This window comes from Copadichromis virginalis, linkage group LG12 (genome assembly GCF_057382275.1).
Source record: "Copadichromis virginalis isolate Kocher_CV1m ecotype Utaka linkage group LG12, C_Virginalis_male_GT1.1, whole genome shotgun sequence".
Taxonomy (NCBI): Eukaryota; Metazoa; Chordata; class Actinopteri; order Cichliformes; family Cichlidae; genus Copadichromis; species Copadichromis virginalis.
Window position 1 is genome coordinate 4,636,648 of NC_140629.1, and position 21,676 is coordinate 4,658,323.

Sequence of the window (21,676 nt, forward strand, 5' to 3'; positions counted from 1 at the left end):
CTGGACCGAGACAGAGCGTTCTCACTCCCGAGGCGTAACATGTCGACGTTTTGTCACGTCCCGCGGCGTTCCTGAGGAACGCGAAAGGAGACCTTCGGCGTTCTTATGGTACGCGGTGGGTTATGGCTGGAATCCAGTGCAATGACGCTCCCGCGGTAATAGACGTTCCAGCCCTGTATTCCAGCCCTAAACCTAACCTTATTCCAGACCGTAACCAGGACTTTAATGATGTTAAATAGCGTGTTTCTAAGCGATTTGAAGAAAAAGAGCGAACATGTGTAGGTTCAGTCCAGACGGTTCTCATATTTCCTCTTTTTCCGAGGTCGTCATTTAGGAACGTGGTGGGTAGCCGAAAACGTAATATGGTGACGATTTGTCACCTAGCGTAAAATGTTACGCTTTGGGAGTGAGAACGGGTTGACCGAGAAGATATCTTGCGGGTAAGAGGGAATGTAAAGTGCTCCCTCCAGTGTCGCCTTCACCTTTAGTCCCTCGCTGTCGTAGATAGACCTCCACATCTCCCCTCTTCAGTGCGACCCCACTCGTCCTCGTCCCGTCAGCTAACTCCATGAAATGTCTTCCAGGTGTGAATGTCTCATCAAAACTTTTGAATCTCTGAATGTCCGTAATAATGTGAGAAGTGGCCCCTGTATCAACCATTAGGCCTCTCTGTTTCAGCCCTTGATTTCCACAGTCTTTAGCTTTGAACGCGAAACTATGGTCTTCTGCATCGGTTACGTGTTTAGCAGTAATCTTCTTTCGTCGGCGACAGTCGCTGTCCTTATGCGTTGAGCTTTTACAGTAACCGCACCACTGCTTCTCTTTTTGTTCTTTCCTTTCGGCCTTTGTGTAACACTCACGTGCTATATGACCCTTTTTTTCACAGTTGTAACATATGATTTCTGCATTGTCTCTCTCTTTCTTCCAGTTATTTGCCTTCATCACATTGTCTTCAGAACATGTGGCCTTTTCGGTGCTCTCGTAGCTTCTTAATTTAGCTTTGAATTCACTAAATGTCATTGCTTTGTCACTGTGGGTTACATGTATGGCAAACGGCTTGAAAGATTCAGGCAACCCTTTTAACACCATTGCAATAAGCAGTCCATCACTTAATGTCTCTTCTGCATTCCTCAGAGCTGTAATGGCAGTCTCAGCCCTTATCCTATAGTCTGTGACGCTCTCGCTGGGCGTTTTCTGTAGCGACGTTAGCTCCGTGTACAGGCTAATCACACGTGGTTTCCCCTTACCGGCGTGGTGTTCTCTCAGAATTTCCAACACTTTCCGTCCGTCATCCCTGACATCTCTCATCACGAGTGAAAGACTTCTATCATCCAATACTTGGATTAGCTCTGCATAAGCTACTTCATTTTTTTCATCCAAGTCCTTGTCTTCTGCCTCCGACTCGCCGGGCTCGTCCAAAATGGCGGCCTTTAGCCCAAGTAGCCACAGGTATCCCAGGAACTTTGTTTCCCACAATTCGTAGTTTCTCTCGTCTCCGTCGAAGCACAGATGGTTCCACCGGCTTCCCACATCCCTTCTGGGCCCATAACCTGTTTCATGTTCCATTTTCTAGGGCAGAAATACCGTGGTAACTCGCACATCTCATGGAGGAATAAACCACATACACGTTGTTAGAGTTTTACATCAGAGGCACACGCCTTCCTCTGCGCCATCCTTTATTGAACACACACTTCCGTATTTATACGTTTCAGATTAAGAGCACATACATATATGATAGGGCAACATGTATTGTATTGCTTCACTGTGTTCCTTTGCTTACTATGAAACTATTGTTTGGCATTTGTGCTTTTGATTGGCTTTGTTGGTCTATTTGAAATCACTCAACATCATTATGAATGGGTTCTAGCCTTGAATGACTTTTAAAAAAATTATCCCTCTGAAGTCATCAAAAGATGGATCTTGTGTGTTTGTCTGTGTCTCTATGTATATGGATCAAATTTCTCATTTCTGCAATGTTTTGTAAATCCATCAACAGTCGTTTTTCTCACTAAGAAATTCTCCCGTCCACCGTCTCGCCCAAAAAACTGAAAACATAAACTGGAGGAATGCTCGCAGCCGTGGAATATCAATCAGTCTCCAAATAAGTCGGAGGTGTCAGCAGCGTAATGGATTTTGTTTGAGAACGAGTCCATAGCTGCTGTACACAGGGATTTAAAACAATAATCTTTCCGGCATAATGACTGGGTAATATGGATAGCCCATTTATCTTTGATTAGTTTTTTTGATGTAGGGATAAATTCCCATGACTCCCTGTTTCATTATTCTTTCTAATTACCTGCACCGATTCGCCCATCAAGCATCGGTACACTGGCGCGATGTAATTGCTTCTGCCATAAATCAAGAAACATTTGGGGGCGTCTCCAGAGTATCTGCTCCATTAATACAAAAACATTGAGAAGCCAAGCTTATGCTCATATTGATAAATCTAATCATTAGTTTTGACATTTTGATATTTGATATGCACAATCTCCAGCTGAGCGTCTTAGCAGTCTTATACTGATAATTGCTGTTTCTGTTTTACCCAAAAGCATGCGTACAGAGGCGACATCTGCTTCTTTCTTTATGTTATTCACAGGGTCAAGATTTGCCACGTCTCCACTTGGAAAAAAAGGCACTTTGCATTTGCAATTGGGATGCCACTGAATGACGCATTATGGTAAAGCCATAGCTGGCTGCCAAGGTCAAGGAGCACATTGTGTCTTAATGAGGCCCCAGGCTCTGATAAACATTCGGCTGACAGCCCCCAGTGTTGCCTCATCTCTGTTGTACAAAAAAACAAGTAAAAACTTGCCTCGAGCTGAACATCACATATTCCAGTCCGCAGGGTTATCATTCTAATTTAGTTAAGGCATTAGGCAAATCAACAACTCCCGTAGCACCACAGTAGGGAGAGGTTGCTGGAGGTGCAATGTGAATGAGCTAAGTTAAGGCAGACAGAACTGGGGCTTAGCTGTTAGCCTCGGGGTCAAAGTGATAATGTATGAACTTAGCTCCAGCAGGCCAGCAGACAGCACTACATTAGTGGCCAACGAGTGTCTCAGAGTGGGCGCTTTACTCTGAAAGTGACACGGCAAGTTTGCATGCCAGCCAGTCAGGAACAAATGTGGATTACTTGCTGTGCCATAAAATTACTCATGTTCCTCATGTATCAGATTTGCACAGTGGTTGATTTGTTTGTGCCTTTGCCAAAACATTATGCATACTAACCACTGCGAATAGGAAAGGAAAACAGATTTTGTTTTCTCTTAGGAAAGCACATTTGCATTTTTAGGGAGAAAGTTTTGAATTAAATTAGCCTTAACAGTTTACTTTTAAAATGCTGCATATTTTATTTTGTGCTCAGCGCTTGCTAATTCTGACTAGCAATTTTGAGCTTGTATTACACTGAATACAAACTACTTTACTTGTAAAGAACTCCAAAAAAGGTTTCTTGTTCATTGAATTCTGTCAAGAATCCATTTTGCATACTGTTAGAATGGCAGCAACACAGAATTGGCATCAACACATTAGCACCCTGAAAACTGACAAGAAGTAACTGTGATGTTTGCCTCTGCTGTGGACATGTGTGATGTGTTGACTTCCAGCTGTCCTTGCTTTGTAGCATCTTGTCTGAACACATTCTCTTTGCCTGGCCTCTTGTGAACCTAACACAGAGGAGCAGCTTCAACTGACAAGAATGCCTAATGTACTAAAGTCACTGGAGTGTAGCAAACTAAATGACCCCCAACAAAGCACTTACTGCCTTGTGTTTTACAGTAGTTGCTATCTTCTTTTCAGCAAAAATATATCTAAGCTTAACCTTGCCTGGGTTCACTGTGAGATTTCTGTAGTGCAGTGTGTTTTCCTTTTCTTTTTAAAGCTGCTCTGGTTAGTGTTTTTGTATAACCAACAGCTCAAGTGATTATGTTTAAAGTGAAAGGTGTGAGTCATGCTGATAGACACACAGGAAATCATTGCTCTTTAAACTGTTTTAGCATCATTCTTTTCATTACTTAGGTGGCCTTCTTTTCTCCTACCTGATTTCCGGATGCATGAGCTAACTTTATTTTTTTAGGAAGACAGCCCAAAATAGTGTACACCAAGTTCACAAACAAAGTTGCAATTGGAAATGTAGCTGCTGAAGAGCCGGGTATTTTCTAAGACCACAACAGACCTGAAAGAACCATAAACATGGTCACCTACAGTGGCTAGATCACCAATACTTGTTCTAAATAAGTAATTTTAAAACATATCTACATGTGCAAACATGTAACTGCTTGCTGATTAGGTTGTGTAATTATGATTCAAGCAAAAGCAAGAACAAACCCCAAACCTCTTTTAAGTTAACCTCCTAAGACCTGAACTCTTCCACGGCATGCATTTTTCATTTCTCTTTGATATTTGGGCATATTGGGAACCAGTGAATGTAAAAACAAAGAATTACCAGATTTTTTTTTTTTTACCTGATTTTTGTTTCTAAGAAAAATGAGAGCCACATATGAGGATATTCGTTTAAAATTTCGATAGAACAGTAGCAGTATAATGTCCTCGTAAGTGGATATCAGGCCCTTGTAGAGCAAAATTGAGTATTTTGGTCTAAATAACCCAAAATGGGATGTCCACATATGTGGACGCCAGGTCCTAGGAGGTTAATACTCTTGTCTTGTTTGTTACCGTATCCTTACACTTTATCCAGCACCTTTGCTTGTTGTAGCAAATGTCCACTGTGGGCAAAGGGCTCTAGTTTTGAAAGGTAGACAAGTAAACTAGTTAGCTAGCATGTATTTAAACTGAACATAAAATGTTCTGATGATATTTTCAGTGCATTGCCATAAATGTCTTATAAAAACACAGAAATATTTAATTCCCTTTAAGTGATGAAAAAATATTCTTTAAAAGCATGTGTTTATATTACCGGCAGACTGAAAGTATATCGATAAGCAGATTAAGCAGCACGTTTGAAAAATTTGTTTCTGTTTTTATACGATAGTTAACACCTCATGAGCCCCGTGAACGCAGATCACATGAACACAAAACAGTAGATATTTATGGCTTTAACAGCGCTACTAGACTCACACGCTTTTGTCTAGCTCGTGCTCTCCCTCTGAATATGTTCGAGTGGCTTATGCGGAGACACTGAGTGGGATGACTGTGGTGCAGCTTGCAGTGACCCAGGTTAATATGGTTAAAACACTTGAGTGCCAGTGTCTGCAGTTACAGAGGCATGCAGGGTGCTGAATGCTGAAAACAAGTCTTCAGAGAGTCTTATAGGGGAGCGCGGGGAGCTGATATACAGTGCTGTAGCTGCTGTATAAGCAGCTGTGCTTAGGCCTGCACGGTGCCTGAGGTGTCTGTAACAATGATTTCCCCACAGACTCTTTCTGCAAACTATGAATCAAAGCAGCACCTTGTGTGCACCTTATTATACATTCTATACAATGAAAATCCTTTTAAATGTCCTTGTTATGCAGACCTGGGAGCTGTAAGGCAATAGAAAGTATGCATCACCATCATCATCATCATCAGTATCATGACCACACAGGGAACAGTATGAGCCCTGCCTAAGCTTTGTTATTCTACCCTCTTAAAAAGAAAAACTATTTTGGAATGCAGGAGCTTTGTGGAACAAATGAACCTCTCAAGAACATTTGTGCCTAGACTTATATGACAAGGTCTCGTTCTTTGAAAACACTAAAAATAAAAGCCCTCAAATCTGCTCTCAGAAAATCAGAACCGATTCCATCTTGAAGACACGCACAATCAAGAAATGTGTATAAGTATAAAATAACTTACAAGCTCACGTTCATACCAAATGTCCTCCGACAAAGAAACGTGCAGACAATAGAGGCTTTAGCTGCCCTGGCACTATCTTGGTGTACTGAAGCAGCAAACAAACTGAAGAGCACAGATCTGAGATCCTCTGGTGGGTGTGAAGTGGAATCAAAGTACTTCGGGCAGCCACTACCGTGTCTGGGTTTGCCTAATCAAGTAAAAGTACACAGAGAGCCCGAAGCTCTTTGTACGTGATTTACTGGAGCCATAATTCATTTGGAATTGGAGATGAGGAGCTGGCAATGGCAGGTTACAGTATGGAGTAGGAGTAATTTGAACTGAGTAATGATTAGAATCTGGATGGCTCTATAAAACAGATGTCCTTCAATATCTGTGGGTTTAGTGTGGAGTTTTAGTCACCAGTGTGTGGTTTTGCTTGATTGTTTTTCTTTTTTTGGTTGGCAAAACCTCAAATCCTCTCCTGAGAGTGGATTTGTATTATAATAAACAAATGTTGCATGCCTTTCTAATTCAAATATATACATATTTATTCTGTTTAGCTTGGCGTTAAAACTGTAGTCAAGCATGTGATTTGTGAAATGATCCTTATAGCCTACTTCTGAAGCAGAGCGTGTATGTATAGGAGTGCATGCATGCAACCTGAAACATATGTGCGAATTGGTTAACCTAAAGGCTCGGCCTTGTGAATAACATAGAAAAACCATTTAACACATCTTCACACAGATTTCCACAGCTCACCTGTACAGGGGGTGGGGTGGGGTGGTGTAGATTGCTCTACCAAGTGGAAGTACACGCTGCTTCCATGGTCGCGCTATTTATTTTATTCCGACACAACACTGCTTGTGAATATTCATGATTGTGTGCCTCTAAACGTCAGGACGCAGCGGTGGCTCTTCCTCCCTGACAGAGCGGGGAGACTGAGAGAGGAGCGACAGCATGCCAGAGCCCGGCTGCATCGCTCCCATCGACATCGAGCGTCGTTTGACTGCGTTTGAGGGCAAATCTGCTCTCAACTCATCCCACGGTGCAGCGCCAAGGGAGGCGGCGATGGTCTGACGGGACACAAACACAGAAAGAGACTCGGAGGCAGAGAGAGAGAGAGAGGAAAAGGGAGAGGGGAGAAAGAGAAACGCCGCTTTGTTTTTGAAACGCGCGCACACACACACGCATATATATATTTATTTATTTGTTGGACATAAGCGCATTTGGATTCATATTTGCAGAGCGGGACGGATCGGGTGACCACAACGCCTTTGAGGAAGGAGATGCCACAGAGCGGCGAGAGCTGTGTGACGCTTCAAAACCAGGGCTTTTCTTGCGCGATGGACGAGACATATTGATGCTAAGGAACTGGCGAATTACCACGTTGCGGAGGAGAGATGTTTTGCAACTGCCGGGGGCTGCTCGGGAGGATGAATGCCTCCCGTGGCGTCATTTCTCGCTTGTAATATGTAGGTGAAGCGAGTGCAGCTGTTTGTCGACTAGTGAAGCTCATAAAAGCATCGCTCGCTGGTTGGAGCCGAGCTCCGGGGACGCTACTAACATTTCCCACCTTGTAAGTTCTATGTGACCGGTGCGGTGTCCCACTACGGAGCTGTCCGTGGTGCTGAACGGATCTGCCAGCCCTTCGGGTCTCCGCGAGTTGACCTTCTCTCCAGCGAGCACAGAAATCACCCCGCCGCAAGACACACTGTAAGGTGACAAAGGAGGCCACCACTCATGAGCTTTTGACGGGCTTGACTGAGTCAGCCAGACAATATTCTCCTTTCATGGCTGTGGCACGCAAAATCAAAACTTTGCTGACCGTCAACATCTTAGTGTTTGTGGGGATTATACTGTTCTCGGTGTACTGCAGGATCCAGGACCGATCCGAGGAGCTCATCCAGATAGGGCGTATTTCTGACCAGAGGCTGCGAGCCAGGAATGGCAAAGTTTCCAACTTGGTGGACAGGCAGTCAATTCTCCAGAGGCTGGAGAGGCTGGAGGATGTGGTCTACAACCAGCTAAACGGTAGGAAACTGAAGTTCTTAGTTGTTAAATCCGTGATCTATGAAAGCAAAGATTTTATATTTAGCACACAGGGAGTCCTTGTCAGCCAATTTATCGGGTAATAAGATGCGCTCAGGTGAGTTTGACCTGGACCATGACTCATGCATTTTATTTATTTATTTATTTATTGTCAGTCTAGCCTCATTTCTTTGGTAAAAGCGCTTCACTGTCACATAAATTAATGGCTATAGTATCAGACTTGCGCATTAATAGGCTAATTATGCATTGTATACCTTTTGCATATGCTTAAGCACAAATCGGTGTTAATGTACTTCCCTGTGCTGTCACTGACCTGTTGTAAACTTCACACGAATTTCTAATAATTATCGAGGTCGGTGCAGAATCGCACTTGGAGAAAGTCTGTACGCCAGCAGCATTCCTGCCATTTCACTGGAAGCATCGCTGGTGAGATATGCCAGGTTTAACTGGCAGTCTGCGTTTTGAAGGAGAGTCTAATGTACTACCTGTATAACACAATGACAGACTTTTACAGGATTTCATTACACGGGCATTAGTCTGTGGGTCAGATCTGGTCTTTTTGACCACAGCAGAAATCCTTTTAAATCAGGTTACGTCTTACTCTGCCTTACTGTTTTATTTAATACATCTATGTGTTTTAAGCAGGAGAAGGTCGTGGTGAGTGAGTGGGCTTCAAAAGATTCATGAAATGAATGAGGCATGACTACATCAGCCTCAGCCTCTATGTTTATGTGTACTTCATATTTACATGCACACTTTCTACCAGTACTTTTTATTCTCATGAGCATCATTTTTCTTAAGGGAATTTCTTCAATTCTGATTCAAATGTTAAATAGGAGTGAATGGGCTTTTTGGTCAAGGGTTACGCAACCACACATATAACCTATTTAAATGAGTTTAGCTAAAATATCCAGTGTCTTTTGCATTCCTGTAAGCGACTCTGCACCAAAAATATCTTTGAGTACTAAATAATATTTTGGCTTTTTTTTTTTTTTGCAATGAAAGAAACAGATTTCTTGAATTAAACGTTTTGTTTTTTTTGTTCCAGAGTGCTCACTCACATAATAAGGGATAAGTGGGATCACAACTAATATGTTCTCACATCCTGTGATTACCACAGGAGTGCTTTTCTACCGTGCATCATGAACCGTACCAGATGCATCAGCATGAAGTGGCTGACTTGATGATGACTCAGTGACTGCTAAACTTCAGCCTTTTGAAGAGCGCATCCAGTTTGGAACTCTGTATTCACAGTTATTTGGGCAACCTCTTCTCTCACTAGTACAGGAGGGATCTGTTTTTGATCCAGTGATGCCTCATCTACAAAGACTTGTTTTCAAGCCAAATAATGAGAAGGCTGCATGGTAGACTGTTACACTGAGTTACTGATTTGTTTCTTGACACTATAGCTAAGGCTTAATGATAGAGAGCAAAGATTTCATCATAACCTTTTAATAGTCAGCCTCCTGAAAGCCGTTTAACCCAGAAATTTTACAATAAAGACATAAACAATTTGAGGAAAGTAAGCATGTCTCTTTTGCCACTGAAGTTGCATCATTTTATCTTAATTCTATGGAGAAAGATTAAGAAGACAAGGTGGGGCACTCCATTCGACTGTTTTCTCTAAGACCCTCACCAATGAATATTATTTTTTAACATTGTTTAGTAATTTGGAACAGGTTTTATCCTATATTATCAACATGTGATTAACTGCCTGATAATTACCTGTGTATTGATTCTATTTAAGCTAAGTGTGAGTATTGCTGTCATTTGCGGTCCTGCTACTTTCTCTCTGCGCCGCATTCTGTTTTGCTTCTGTGTGCGACTTGAACAGCAAAACAGGGACACACAGTTTTGTTTTTGTAAATTTTAATAGGTAGAGCCTAGCCATTGCTTCAGGCACTTTAAATTTTCAGATGCACTCATATGATTTAGTTTATCCTCTCTTAGCACCATGCTGTGTTCAGGAACATCCTGATGTACAAGTGAAGCAATGTGCATAAGTGTGTTGTCCTCTCCCTTCCCCACTCCTGCTTAACATGCACACATTTTAAGTGGTACAGGGCTTTCTAGTGGATGCTGTGGCAGGAGTGTGAGGTGGGAATTAATTTGCATATTCATAGATCTGTGCATACAAAATGAGGTAACGATGTGGAATTACATCAAGACCATTTCAAGGCATAAAGAGGTTATTTTCGTAGAAAAAAAATCTAAATATATATTTTTAATGATCAGAGATGAGTTTTCAGGTATTTCGTGAATGCAGAGGGACTTGTCGAGTTAGATGGTGAACGAGGACCCCAGATGGAAGCAGCAATCAAAATGAAACCAACCTTTTATTGGAGGCAAAACAGCAGAAAGAAATAAACTCCATGAACCAACATAGGAAGATTTAGGGGTTGCTCTAATAACTAGGAATCTGGCATAACCAGGGGTGTTCTTGGTGACTGTGGTCCCAACGTCAGATCGTCATTGAGCTCCTCCTGTGTAGTCTTGTGCTAATCCAACACCTTGTATTCCATTCCAGCCTTGTGCAAGTCTACAGTCTTGTCCCTGATGTCCTTTTACAGCTCTTTGGTCTCAGCCATGGTGGTAGAGAGGTTGGAATGAAAGAAATTTGTTCTATGGACAAGTCTGCTTTATATATATATATAAGGAGCTAAGGAGATCATGAGAATCTGTATTGATTGATTCATTGTAATCTCTGTGCCACAGGGACACACAGCCAATCCATGGGAACCAGAATTCAGGATGGTTTGTAAGGGATCAAATACTTAATTTACTTACTGACGTTAAAATTTGCATTGTGTTGTTTTATGGATATTCGCTCTCTCTCCATTAATATGAAACAACAATAAAAATGAGAGACTGTTAAGGTCTCTGTAAAAGTGTGCAAACTTACAAAATCAGCAGGGGATCAAATAATTATTTCCCCCACTGAAGACAGGATGAAAGTGAGACAGTCAATACAGCAGAGTATCACTGCTACTGGGCATGAGCACACAGTGTCTGCACAGATCTTGCTGACTGTGGGACTCAAGGTCAAGCAATAGGCTTTTATATCTACACAAAATGCACTTTTCAGATTCTAAAGACGAGCTGCTGTCCCAGCTGAAGAAGTACGAGATGTACGTTGTCTCATTCCATGAGTGCGACGTATATTTGAGTCTTTGAATGCCGACTATCTCCTGGAAGGCGTGTTTCCTCTAATGCTAGGCATGCGCTGTCAAAAGAGTCACATCAATTTCATAAAATATTCTCAGACCTGACTTGTCTTTGCTGTTGCACTGCTGAGTCCAAGTATCTGGAGCACAATTTGCAGGTTTTTCACAAGTGTGCTGAAGAGGGGAACAAACCACAAAGTGCAGAGCTGGCACAGTTCCCTGCCTGCCAGGTATCATACAAAATATGACAGAACGAAAGCATTTTTTTGACCTTGGAGTGAGATTCTTTGATTAACAATGACACTGAGTGTCAGGCTGTTACACTGGATTTCAAATGGAGCGTCACATGACAAGTTGCTGAATTCAACTGCAAAAGTGCTGTTGTACAGAGTGACAAATGCAGATGTATTACTTGTAAATAATCTCTATGCGGTCCAAATCATAAACATCAATCCGTTTCGGTATAGTCATTTGTCTTAAGCAGAAGCAGGAGCGCACAGTGGATGGATGCTGACTGTCACAGGCCTTGCATGGTTTTTCACAAACTGTATTCTATGGCCACTGGGGATAACTATGGTGAGAGGACTCAACGCGCCAATAACTATTATCATGTCCAGCAGCGATATTAAGTAATCGCCCATTCCTCCTGTTGTTTATTGCCTACCTATGGCATGCCATGGGATATGCAGTACAGTCCAATTAGATTTGAAGGACATAAAGAAGCCAGAGAATTCTTATTTTACGGTTGCCTGAAGAACGAGCACTAGACTCCCAACAAGAAAACAACGGTCAAGCTTTTCCAGCAGCCCATTCTGTGCAGAAATGAGTAACATGAGGGTTATCAGCAGCATTGCTCTGCTGTGGATGCCACCAGCTTTGAGCAATCAGATGAGAGGTTTTAAGCTTGTTAACAAGCTTATGAAGTAGTGTTTTCGACTTAAGTACAACATTAGCACCGGTAAATACTTCCTTGCAGGTACTTAGCTGCTGGAGCCCTCTAAGTCTTACTGACTTAAATGCACACTATAGCCAGATATTGATGGACATTTAGAGAATTTCTTTTGACACTGTTAACATGTTTTATTTGGGGTGTTTTGGTCAATATTGAGATGGAAATCTTTTACTTTAGAGTTAGACATCCATCATGAAGTCCTAAATTTCAGTTATTGTAGGGAGGGGGAAAAGAAGCGCATGATTGCAGGATTAATTCACCCAGTGGAAAAGTTGACTGTGACTTTTAAAGTGTATTTGGGAAAGAAACGTCGATTGATTGATAGATATTCTATGTCAGTTTTGGCACAGCTGGAACAACTGCAAAAACAAACTAATTTGAATTATGTACTGTTCCCATTCACATGCTATATCATTTTGGCATTTATGAGATGTAGTGCACAGTGTTGTAGGACTGTCAGCATAAGTATTCTGAAAAAAATGTTCTGAGAAAACTGTGTGTCGAAAGCTAAACACAGCTCAACTTCAAGTAATATGTTTTGAGCTTTAAACTATTAAGTCCACTCTTCTTTACGACATTGCTTCAGTTCATTGAGGTTTGAGGCTCTCACGGTCCCACCACAGCATTTCAATCAGGTTGAGGTCTGGACTTTGACTGGGCCATTGCAGCAGCTTGATTATTTTCTTTTTCAGCTGTTCTGCTGTAGATTTCCTGCTGTGCTTGGGATCACTGTTTACACTACAATCATTAGAATACTTTGATATACACTGAAACTCATGGTCCACTCAATCACTGTAAGGTGTCCAGGTTCTGTGACTGCAAAAACGCCCGAGATCTTATAAAGTTCTAAAAAGATATAGTAAATCTGATCTCATTTGCAGTTGAAGATGTCAACAGTTTTTTTTTAATGTCTCTTCCTTTGCTTTTTGAAGGTAGAGGAAGACGCAGCACTAATGAAACATTAGCTTATTTCAACAACTGAATTAAAATAATTTTTAATAATAAAAGTAATACATTTTATTAAAAGCGCCTTTCAAGACACTCAAGGACACTTAACAATAGAGTAAAAACACATAATAGAACAAGGACAGAACAAAGAACAATAAAAACAAGATCAAATAAACAACCAATAAGTTCACAGTGAATATGCAAACGTGAACAGATTTTTAGTTGAGATTTAAACTGGGGGAGAGGACCAATGTTTCTAATATCCAGGGGTAGGGAATTACACAGCCTGGGAGCAGAGAAACTGAAAGCTCTGCTTCCCACAGTGCTGAGGCAGAAAGAAGTGCAGCAAGTTGAATAGAAAAAGAAGATCAAGTGAGTGGGCAGAAGAGGTAGTTCTAAACAGGTCAGAAAGGTAAGGAGGAGCAAGGTTATAAAGGGGCTTGAAAGTGAACAGAAGAAGCTTGAATACTATTCGGAATTTCACAGGGAGCCAGTGAAGTTCCTGAAGGATAGGGGTGATGTGCTAGTAGGAGGGGTTCTGCTAATAATGCAGGCAGCGGAGTTTTGAACCAGTTGAAGCTTATGGAGGCACTTTTTGTGGAGACCATGTAAGAGAGAATTACATTAGTCAATGCAGGAAGTAATGTGGCTGTCAGTAGTGAGCTGTCAAGGATGACACCAAGGCTCTTAACCAGAGGTAAAGGGAAAACCGTGGAGTTCTCAATAGTGAGAGTGAAATGATTTGCCACCAGCAAGCTGGATTTGATGCCGATGAGAATTTCAGTTTTGTACTCATTGAGCTTAAGAAAATTAGAACTGAACCAGAATTTTAATTCGCATAAGCATTGTGTAAGAGAAGGTCAAGGTCAAGGTCAAGTGGCTTTATTGTCATCCCAACCATGTGCAGTGGTACAGTACACAGTGAAACAACGTTCCTCCAAGAACATGGTGCTACATATGACATATAACAGACAATTGACACAGGAATACATAAAGTGCAATGTGCAAAATTGCAAAAAAAACTGCAAAAATTGCAAACAAAACAAAGAGTGCAGCACCAGACAGAACAGAACAGACACGAGACGATGCAGACACAGCAGTGCAATAGAAATTTGCAAAAGACTGAGTGCTGTGCAAAAAGTAACTTGGTGTATGAAGGTGTTCCTGTATGTATGTATGAGATTGTTCAGATAAGTGCTTGCTAGTGACGTGTATGATGTTTACGAATGTATGCGTGTGTTTGTCAGTCCAGTGGGAGAAGAAGGTGGGAGGGAGGAGTCCGGCCTGCAGGAGAGATATAATTGAGTGTCATCGGCAAAACAATGAAAGTGAAGATCAAATTTAAGGAAAATGGTACCAAGAAGAAGAAAATTTATTATGAAGGGAAGAGGGCCTAAGACTGAACCTTGGGGTACACCAGAAGTTACAAGGAATAAACAAGAGTGGAAGGAGATATGATTGGAATCAGGCTAGGTGTGATGCCAAGAGAGGAAAGTCTGTTTAGCAGGATGGAGTGAGAGATAGATCCAAAAGGACGAGAATGTTGAGAAGACCAACGTCAAGTTAGTGACTTTAAGTAAAGCGTTTCTGTACTGTGACATGAGCGGCTTTTGGTCATATTTGGTATCAAGTAAAACAAACTACAAGTGCTTATATTTTGCAAAACAAACACACAGCTTCAGCTGTTACATTCAAACTGTTCAGCTGTTTTTACATAAACCCGTACAGAGCGGTTCAGGGTGGGGAGATTTCCAGAGCTTGACAATTGCTAAGCTGCTTGGATAACTATTGTTCCGAGAGGGGCTATAGTCAGTCAGCAATTGCAAGATTAAGCTTTTTAAAAATAGGCTTATACAACACATCAATATTTATATATTTGGCTATTTTCATTCTGATTGTCTTACTTGGATTGGACACCAATGAAAGTACCTGAAAGCCATTTGATTCGCTGCCTCTCTTCTTTTATCACCTTAGAGCAGAACTGCTCTAAAAATAAACTTCTTAAAAAAACAGACATTGGTGTTAGAGAGCCTGTGTACTGCTATTGTGTCTACTCCTTTTCTCTGACCATCACTGGAAGCATCATTGTCTAAGCTCAGCTGTCCCACAACTTACAGGCACACTGAGGCGCTTGTCATCAGCCATGCATGTCACTTCCTGTCTTTCCTCACTGCGTAGGAGCTGATGGGCTGGCAGCCTCGCGGGTCCAGCTGTAGCACCAGATATGCTTCTTATCTATATGCCCAATTATAGGGAAAAATCTAACGCTGTTTATAGGCCAAGCCAGCTCAAACAAAGACTTGATGAGGATGGAGAAACAGCCCTCTCACTCCCCTCCACGCTGGCAGGCGCTTGGCACTCAAACTCAATTTTAATGATACGTATCATGGTGCGCGTATACGTTTTGCAGCGTGTAATGGTGGTGGCTGCAGGGACATCACATCTCTGCGTGATGAATCCTGATGAAATGAATTATATTATAATAATGACATGTAGATGAGGCGCTGGTTGACAACACAGTTTCAGAAACAGATAACAATCAATTCTGCTCAGCCTTGAGGAATCACGATAACGAATTCAGCGGCTCACCTGACAATCAGCAGGCAGCCGCAGATAATAATGTCAATTTCAGATGGAGCGAGCATCCCTCTTATTTATACTGCTGGCTTAGAGTCATGCAGTGATTACATTACCAACATTTAATGATGATATCCAGTGACTGAAGGGCATAGGCCAGTTTGCCAGGCTGGATAACTGATCATGTAAATTTTCTTCATGATTTCTTGATGCAGAACAACTCCTACATCCTACGGAAAGGAGCTCCTCGTGACTGGGTCCCGTCTCAGTGTTGTAACATTCTGACACACTTCAAAGACTTTTTGCTATTTTTCCATCGACAACCTTGTTCTTGCTTCATTTCATTGCACACTTTTAACCCGACCAACACGGCAGTAAACATGAAATTTTCAATGATTTATTTTATGCTTTATATCTGGAGTACATGAGCTATTGTCAGTGCTTTTGCATGTTTAGAGATAACTTAGTGGTCTAATTGGTATCAATTTCCAAATCTGAGTTCTCATCCTCTTAAGATGCCTGGCTCCCAGATTTAAACCAGTGCTTCTCCCAGCTCTCAATGTTTCATAGATTTGTTTTGGCCTTTGAAGACTTTAAATCTCTTTAGAATGAGTTATTTTCCTCCTCTTCAAGAGTCCACAGAAATCCTCCACCTCCCCTCAGCATCAATATTTAGAACTCTGCTGCATCACTTTGGACACACTTAAAACCACTCATCATTTATTAAAAATGGGGTCATCTTTGAATTTGAGACTCTTTCTTGTAAAGGCCACATCGGAATCATTCTGAAGGTTGTTAGATAATTTATAACTGTTGTGGCTCTTACTGTATCATGTCAGATGGTTTTGGACAAACCATTGAAGGTTGAGAGGAAAGAGCTCAGAGACGGATACAAGCTGGGACACAATGAGACTGAAACCGGTGCATGTCGTCGCAGATGAGCCACATTGCGCTGATCCTTTGGATGGGAGTGAGGCCTGAGAGGGAGAAGCAGATGCTGGGCTGTAATTGCCTCAAAGTAAAGTTGTGAAAGTGCAACGGCGCTGCTTGAAGGGCTACTACCACTTTAGAAACAGTGAACGGGAGAGAAGCTCACGGAAAATGTGAAATAAATTTTTTTTATGCTGGAATATTAGTTTTCATTCCCTAGAGTTTCACATTGTGTTGTGAGCTTTTAGTCACTGTCCTTTTTTCCTTTTTTTGACCAGAATACAAGAGCCTACTAGCTGGATGCTTTTATACAAAGTACCCCGCAGGATCATGTGTACATACATTTTTAACTTGTGTAGCTGCTGTGGCAGGAGAGCTTTTAGTCCTCACAATGTTGGTACCATGCTCTACTCACAGACAAACAGTCTAGGTATTTCTTTCAGATAAGCTTTCTATCTGAAAGCAGTCCATTTTTGGAAAGAAAATTTGCTGTGCAACAGAAGTATGTGGCTTTTGCCCTTGATAAATGTATGCATATTCAAGTGATTACTTCCAAACCAATTTTACACAAATAGACTCCAAACTCTAGAAAACCTGATGAATGAATCAATGCCAGTGAAAGCTATTTTATTATATGAAGTCATCTCTGGAGCAACATCAAAACAGCAGCTAAATTTAAAAAGAAAATCTTCAATAAAGATATTAAAGCTTGTTGCGGTACAGTTTACATGTCAGCAATCCAACCTTTTGCTAAAACGCTAAAAGACAGACAGCGGCGGATCAGACTTTAAGGTCTCATCCCATAAAGGAACCTTCAATCAGACCGAGGCAGCTGTAGACAGGAGGGAAGCAAAAAATAACGCAGTGACCAGAAAACAAAGCTGGCAGGAGTTGTCCTGCTTCCAAGACACACGCAGAGACAGAGAGGCCCTCCAGACTTGAGACTCTGGCTCTGGAGGCTATCTGTGTTATTGTGTGACACAGGCAGCTATGACAGATGGCTTGTCCGTGACGTGAACCCCACCCATACTTGTCAAAATGCCACCACATTGGCTGGTGTCGGGCATGCTAAATCCCTCTCGTGGGAGAAGCCAGTTTCCAACCATTCAGCTCCAATTACAAATCTTCAGTCGCACCCGAGGATTTGAGGCCATCCAAATATGGTGATTACTCCTCAGTTCCTGGAGGGGGTGAAGCTGAGAGCTGAGCTCTTCATCGGTATGCGCTGTTTGCTTACTGTCTGTGTGTCCATCTGTTGATACGGAGAACAGACGCAGCTCGATTATTCTGTGGAGGCCACAGTGGAAGCTTGGCTCGCATAACAATTATCTGACATTATCCCACAGTTTCATGGAATTTTAAATAGTCAAACAATAGTGAAGGCTGGCACGGACGCATGACAACATGTCCTTATAACAGTCTCTTTGTAGTTTAGACACTGCACAAAAATTATTTTTGGAGGGTGGGCGCTGTTAATGGGAGTTTTGCAATGCGGGCATTTTAATTTTCCCATGGCAAAGACTTATATTGTATTTCTCCCCAGAAAAACACTGAATATAAAAATCGCTATTTTACAAACATGGTGATTGCTTGCACCATAAAAATTGCAGTGTTTGTAAGCCTATAAATGAGGACAACAATTATGTCCTCATATTAAGATTTTATTTTCCTGTGATGTCATCAAAGCATTACTATGTGCAATTAAACGTACAGTGCAGAGTTCTCCAACCTGATGACAGATTTTCAGCAGAGCCAAAATGCTTCTAGTAATGGCTAAAGTGGAAATAAAGCTGGCTCAGGGCAGCTGCTTGTGACCCAGGAGGGTTTGGATTTTCAAAAGTCAGAAACTCGGTCCCCACCTCAGTATTTTACAGTACTGTGGAGGTCTGCACGTTTTCCCCCCCTCAGCCGAGATGTCACTTTTGACACCGCACAGCATTTTTCTCCATCCCTTTCTGAAAATGTCAGTGTCACAGCACCAAAGCGACGGCTCGTTAAACACAGTCATGAGTCATTTTAATAAGAGCAGAAGGGCGGTTTGAGTCCGGCGCTGAATTTAGCTGTGTTAGACCGAAGGAGCATACTGTAACACGATTGAGGCTGAGCGAGAATGGGCTCCCATTCACTGCTAAGCACGCAGCCAGGCAATCTGGCCACTCTTTGGGCTCTTTGTGAGATAAAAGGACCTGCATGGAACAAGCGCTGTTTGAATAACCACTCCACGGTCGTGGTACTGCTGCACACATGCTCCCAGAATGCTTCTATAATTAGCTGAATAGAGCCATTAGGTGTTCAGTGCAACATCTGGTGTGGCCTTGTTGAATCAAAGGTTCATGCTAGCAAAGCCGCGAGCTACCACGTGTGTTCTCTAAGCAAATTAAAAATAGTACAATGAGAACAAATGCTTATGTGATGTGTTTGCAGCAGTCCACACACATTCCACATCGGAGATTAACCTCAGCTTTATACCGGATGCAATGTCAGGCTGAAGATGGAAACTGAGTGCAACAGCTTGACAACAACTCCACGGTGATCATGCCAGATTTGAATTTGTTCCAGATTGTTTTTTGCCGATATTTCAGTAGGATTGCAAGATTTTTTTTCTTCCTGTGAAGGTTTTGCTTCGGTTATTTCTCGTATCATTTCAGATAACTGGTATCAACCTCAGACAGAGTTATTAATTAGTCTGCCATCTTTGTGATCTTAATTAAAAGGAAACCTTCTTTGAGTTCTCATGCAATATGGGGAGGAAAAGGAATGCTTCTGAAGTCTGAAAACTGCAGACTAGTGCAATGGTTTGCAAGAAGCGTGAAAACCATTGATAGTTTATAATAACTGAAAAGAAATCCCAGAACTCTAAGATGTGAGGGGTTTAAAGACACACGAATTTGGTCAAATTAACACTATTGAAAGTCCTGCTGTTTTAAAAAGCAAAGAAACAAGTATCTGAAAGTGATTTGCCGACTGCGTTTCTCACTGGAGTCTCAAGGAGGTCCCAATGAAGGATCCTCCAAAGTCTGATCCATCTCTGTTGTCATGATTTTTTTAAAGTTGTTTATGATGTGGTGCTGATGTTTTTAAAGCGCATCCTGCATATTTATCTGGAGCACATTGTGTTTTGGATGTTGTTAAAAAGGCATCCACACAATAATTAGATCCAGGGAGAGTTATTCACAAAATTCTAAACTCTATCTGTTGTCTCTGTAGTAGTAATTTTAGGTTTTTATTTATTTATTTTGTTGTCTGTCAAACACTGAATCGAGAGCCTTTTAACAATAAAAGGAGGAACATTTTAATCTGAATGTACAAACAAAAAGACAACGCACATCTAGCTTTGTAATACGGAGCTTTGATTTGATGACATCAAAGTGATATGCATTAATAAAATGGTAACTTGTACAAAATGCATCTGCAACCCAGGTAAAACTATAATCATTATCCTTCTCAGTGTGGGTTTCAGAGAGTTTTTCCTTTCACACTTGATTAACCACTGACAGTTTCATGCCCGCTGTTCCATATGTGACCTAAAGTTGTGTATAAATTCTGTCTGGTGTCTGTTGTAGAGTTGGCCGTTCTGCCACGGTGTCTCTCAGCTTCAGCTCTTCTTTGCTCTTCCCTGTGACGGTGTGTCGGTGTGGGTGTTTTGCAGCTTCTTCATTGACAGACACTGTAATGGTACCCTATGGATTCCTGGGTCTCAGAGCTGCTGTGCACCAGTTTCTTCACACTGCTAGGCAATGTCAATCACCTGCCCCCTCTTCTCACCTCTCTATGTCTGCTCTGTGTTGGAATTCATGGCTACATCTGTATAATTGTCTGTCGCATGTGTTATTTTCTTGGCAGGTTTAGCAAAGCCCATGGGGCTGGTAGAAGGGCCCGGAGGCCTCGGCCAGGGGGGAGCTGCTGCCACTCTGGGAGAAGATAGCCGCGATGTCGAGAGGAAGTACGAGGAGTATGGCTACAATGCTCAGCTCAGTGATCGTATCTCCCTGGACAGGAGCATCCCAGACTACAGGCCTAAGAAGTATGTCTGCCTGTGTTTCTGCTCATTTTATGTCATGTACATTCTTCTTCCAGCTACAGCTCTACACCTGTTTCTTTCCCCCTGTGGCTGGCTCTGTAGCCTTCAAAAAAAGACTTGTTTTAGGTTTGGTTGGCTTTATTATTTTACTGCATGAAATGTAAGGCAGAACTTACATTATCATTGAGTGCACTGTGCATTTATCCTCATCCACTTCTTTTATTTATTTATTTATGTTTTGCTTATCCTCTGCGACATTTACTGTGCAAAGTTGAAACAGACCACCATGCAACTAGTGTTAGAATTGATAAACTGTACAAATATAGCCTGAGCCTGAGGATTAGTGGATTTTGCAAGAGCTTCTTGCAGGTTCAGGTGAGGTCAAAAGTGCAGGGAACAGTCATGTCTTTGTAATACTTTCTTCAAGTCAGAAAGTCACATGTGGATGTGTTCTTACTTTTACATATTTTCTTTTTCATGCATGCAGCAGTAAAACAAATAGCGGCCATATGAGTTGACTCAGCTTCTGGGTGCAGGCCTCCACTGTTTTAGATGTTTTTGAATAGACAGCTTTGTGTCAGCAGTATTTCTGTGTAGCATGTCTTTAAACTAAGGGTTTAAAAGCTCACAGTGTACACTACAGCCTCCAGGCTCACTCTGTCCTGAACATCAAAAATTTAAACACCTCAGAAAGAAGCAGTCTTAGGCTAAGTTGTAGCATTTCCACATATTAAATACTGACCCCCTGGATCTTCACCTTAGCTGATGTTTTTCCTGTTTTGTGTCTTTTTTTCCTGCCATAAAATGGTATTGGTCTGTGCTGTTCAGGGACCCAGGTGCAGCAACCTTTAGCATGTTTGCTTTTGAGAGCAATTTAACTGTAAATGTATATTAGCCATATAATAGCTCTGTAGATTACACAGATTTTATATATAGTCATGCAATAGACTGGCAAACTGTCCAGGGTGTACCACACCTCTCGAGCACCTCTGAAGCAGAAGAAAATGGATGGATGCATAGAGTCTGTGGAAGCTAGCAATGAGGTAACAGATCATTATATATGAACTAGCCGAACTTAACTAAGCCTCTATAGCATGCTGTTATATAGTTTTAGCTCATATTTTTTTAGATCGATAGATGTAGCAGTGCCGTACATTTTTATTTTTTTTTTGGTTTTCTGACGTTATATAATCTTTGATGTCAATTAGCTAGCTGACGTAACATCTAACGAACTCAAGCTACCAAATCGTCTTTTTAGTGTAT

At 41.6% G+C, this 21,676-nt stretch overlaps 1 protein-coding gene across 1 annotated transcript in view; it reads left to right on the plus strand.

Annotated features, from left to right (window-relative positions):
• Positions 1–6,643: 6,643 nt before the first annotated feature.
• Positions 6,644–21,676, plus strand: part of galnt9 (polypeptide N-acetylgalactosaminyltransferase 9) — a 103,672-nt gene continuing 88,639 nt past the window's right edge. The window contains exons 1-2 of the mRNA XM_085474433.1: positions 6,644–7,803; positions 20,236–20,416. Coding sequence (XP_085330559.1) covers positions 7,563–7,803; positions 20,236–20,416 — 422 coding nt within the window. The 5' untranslated portion in view covers positions 6,644–7,562. The remainder of the gene's footprint in view (positions 7,804–20,235; positions 20,417–21,676) is intronic.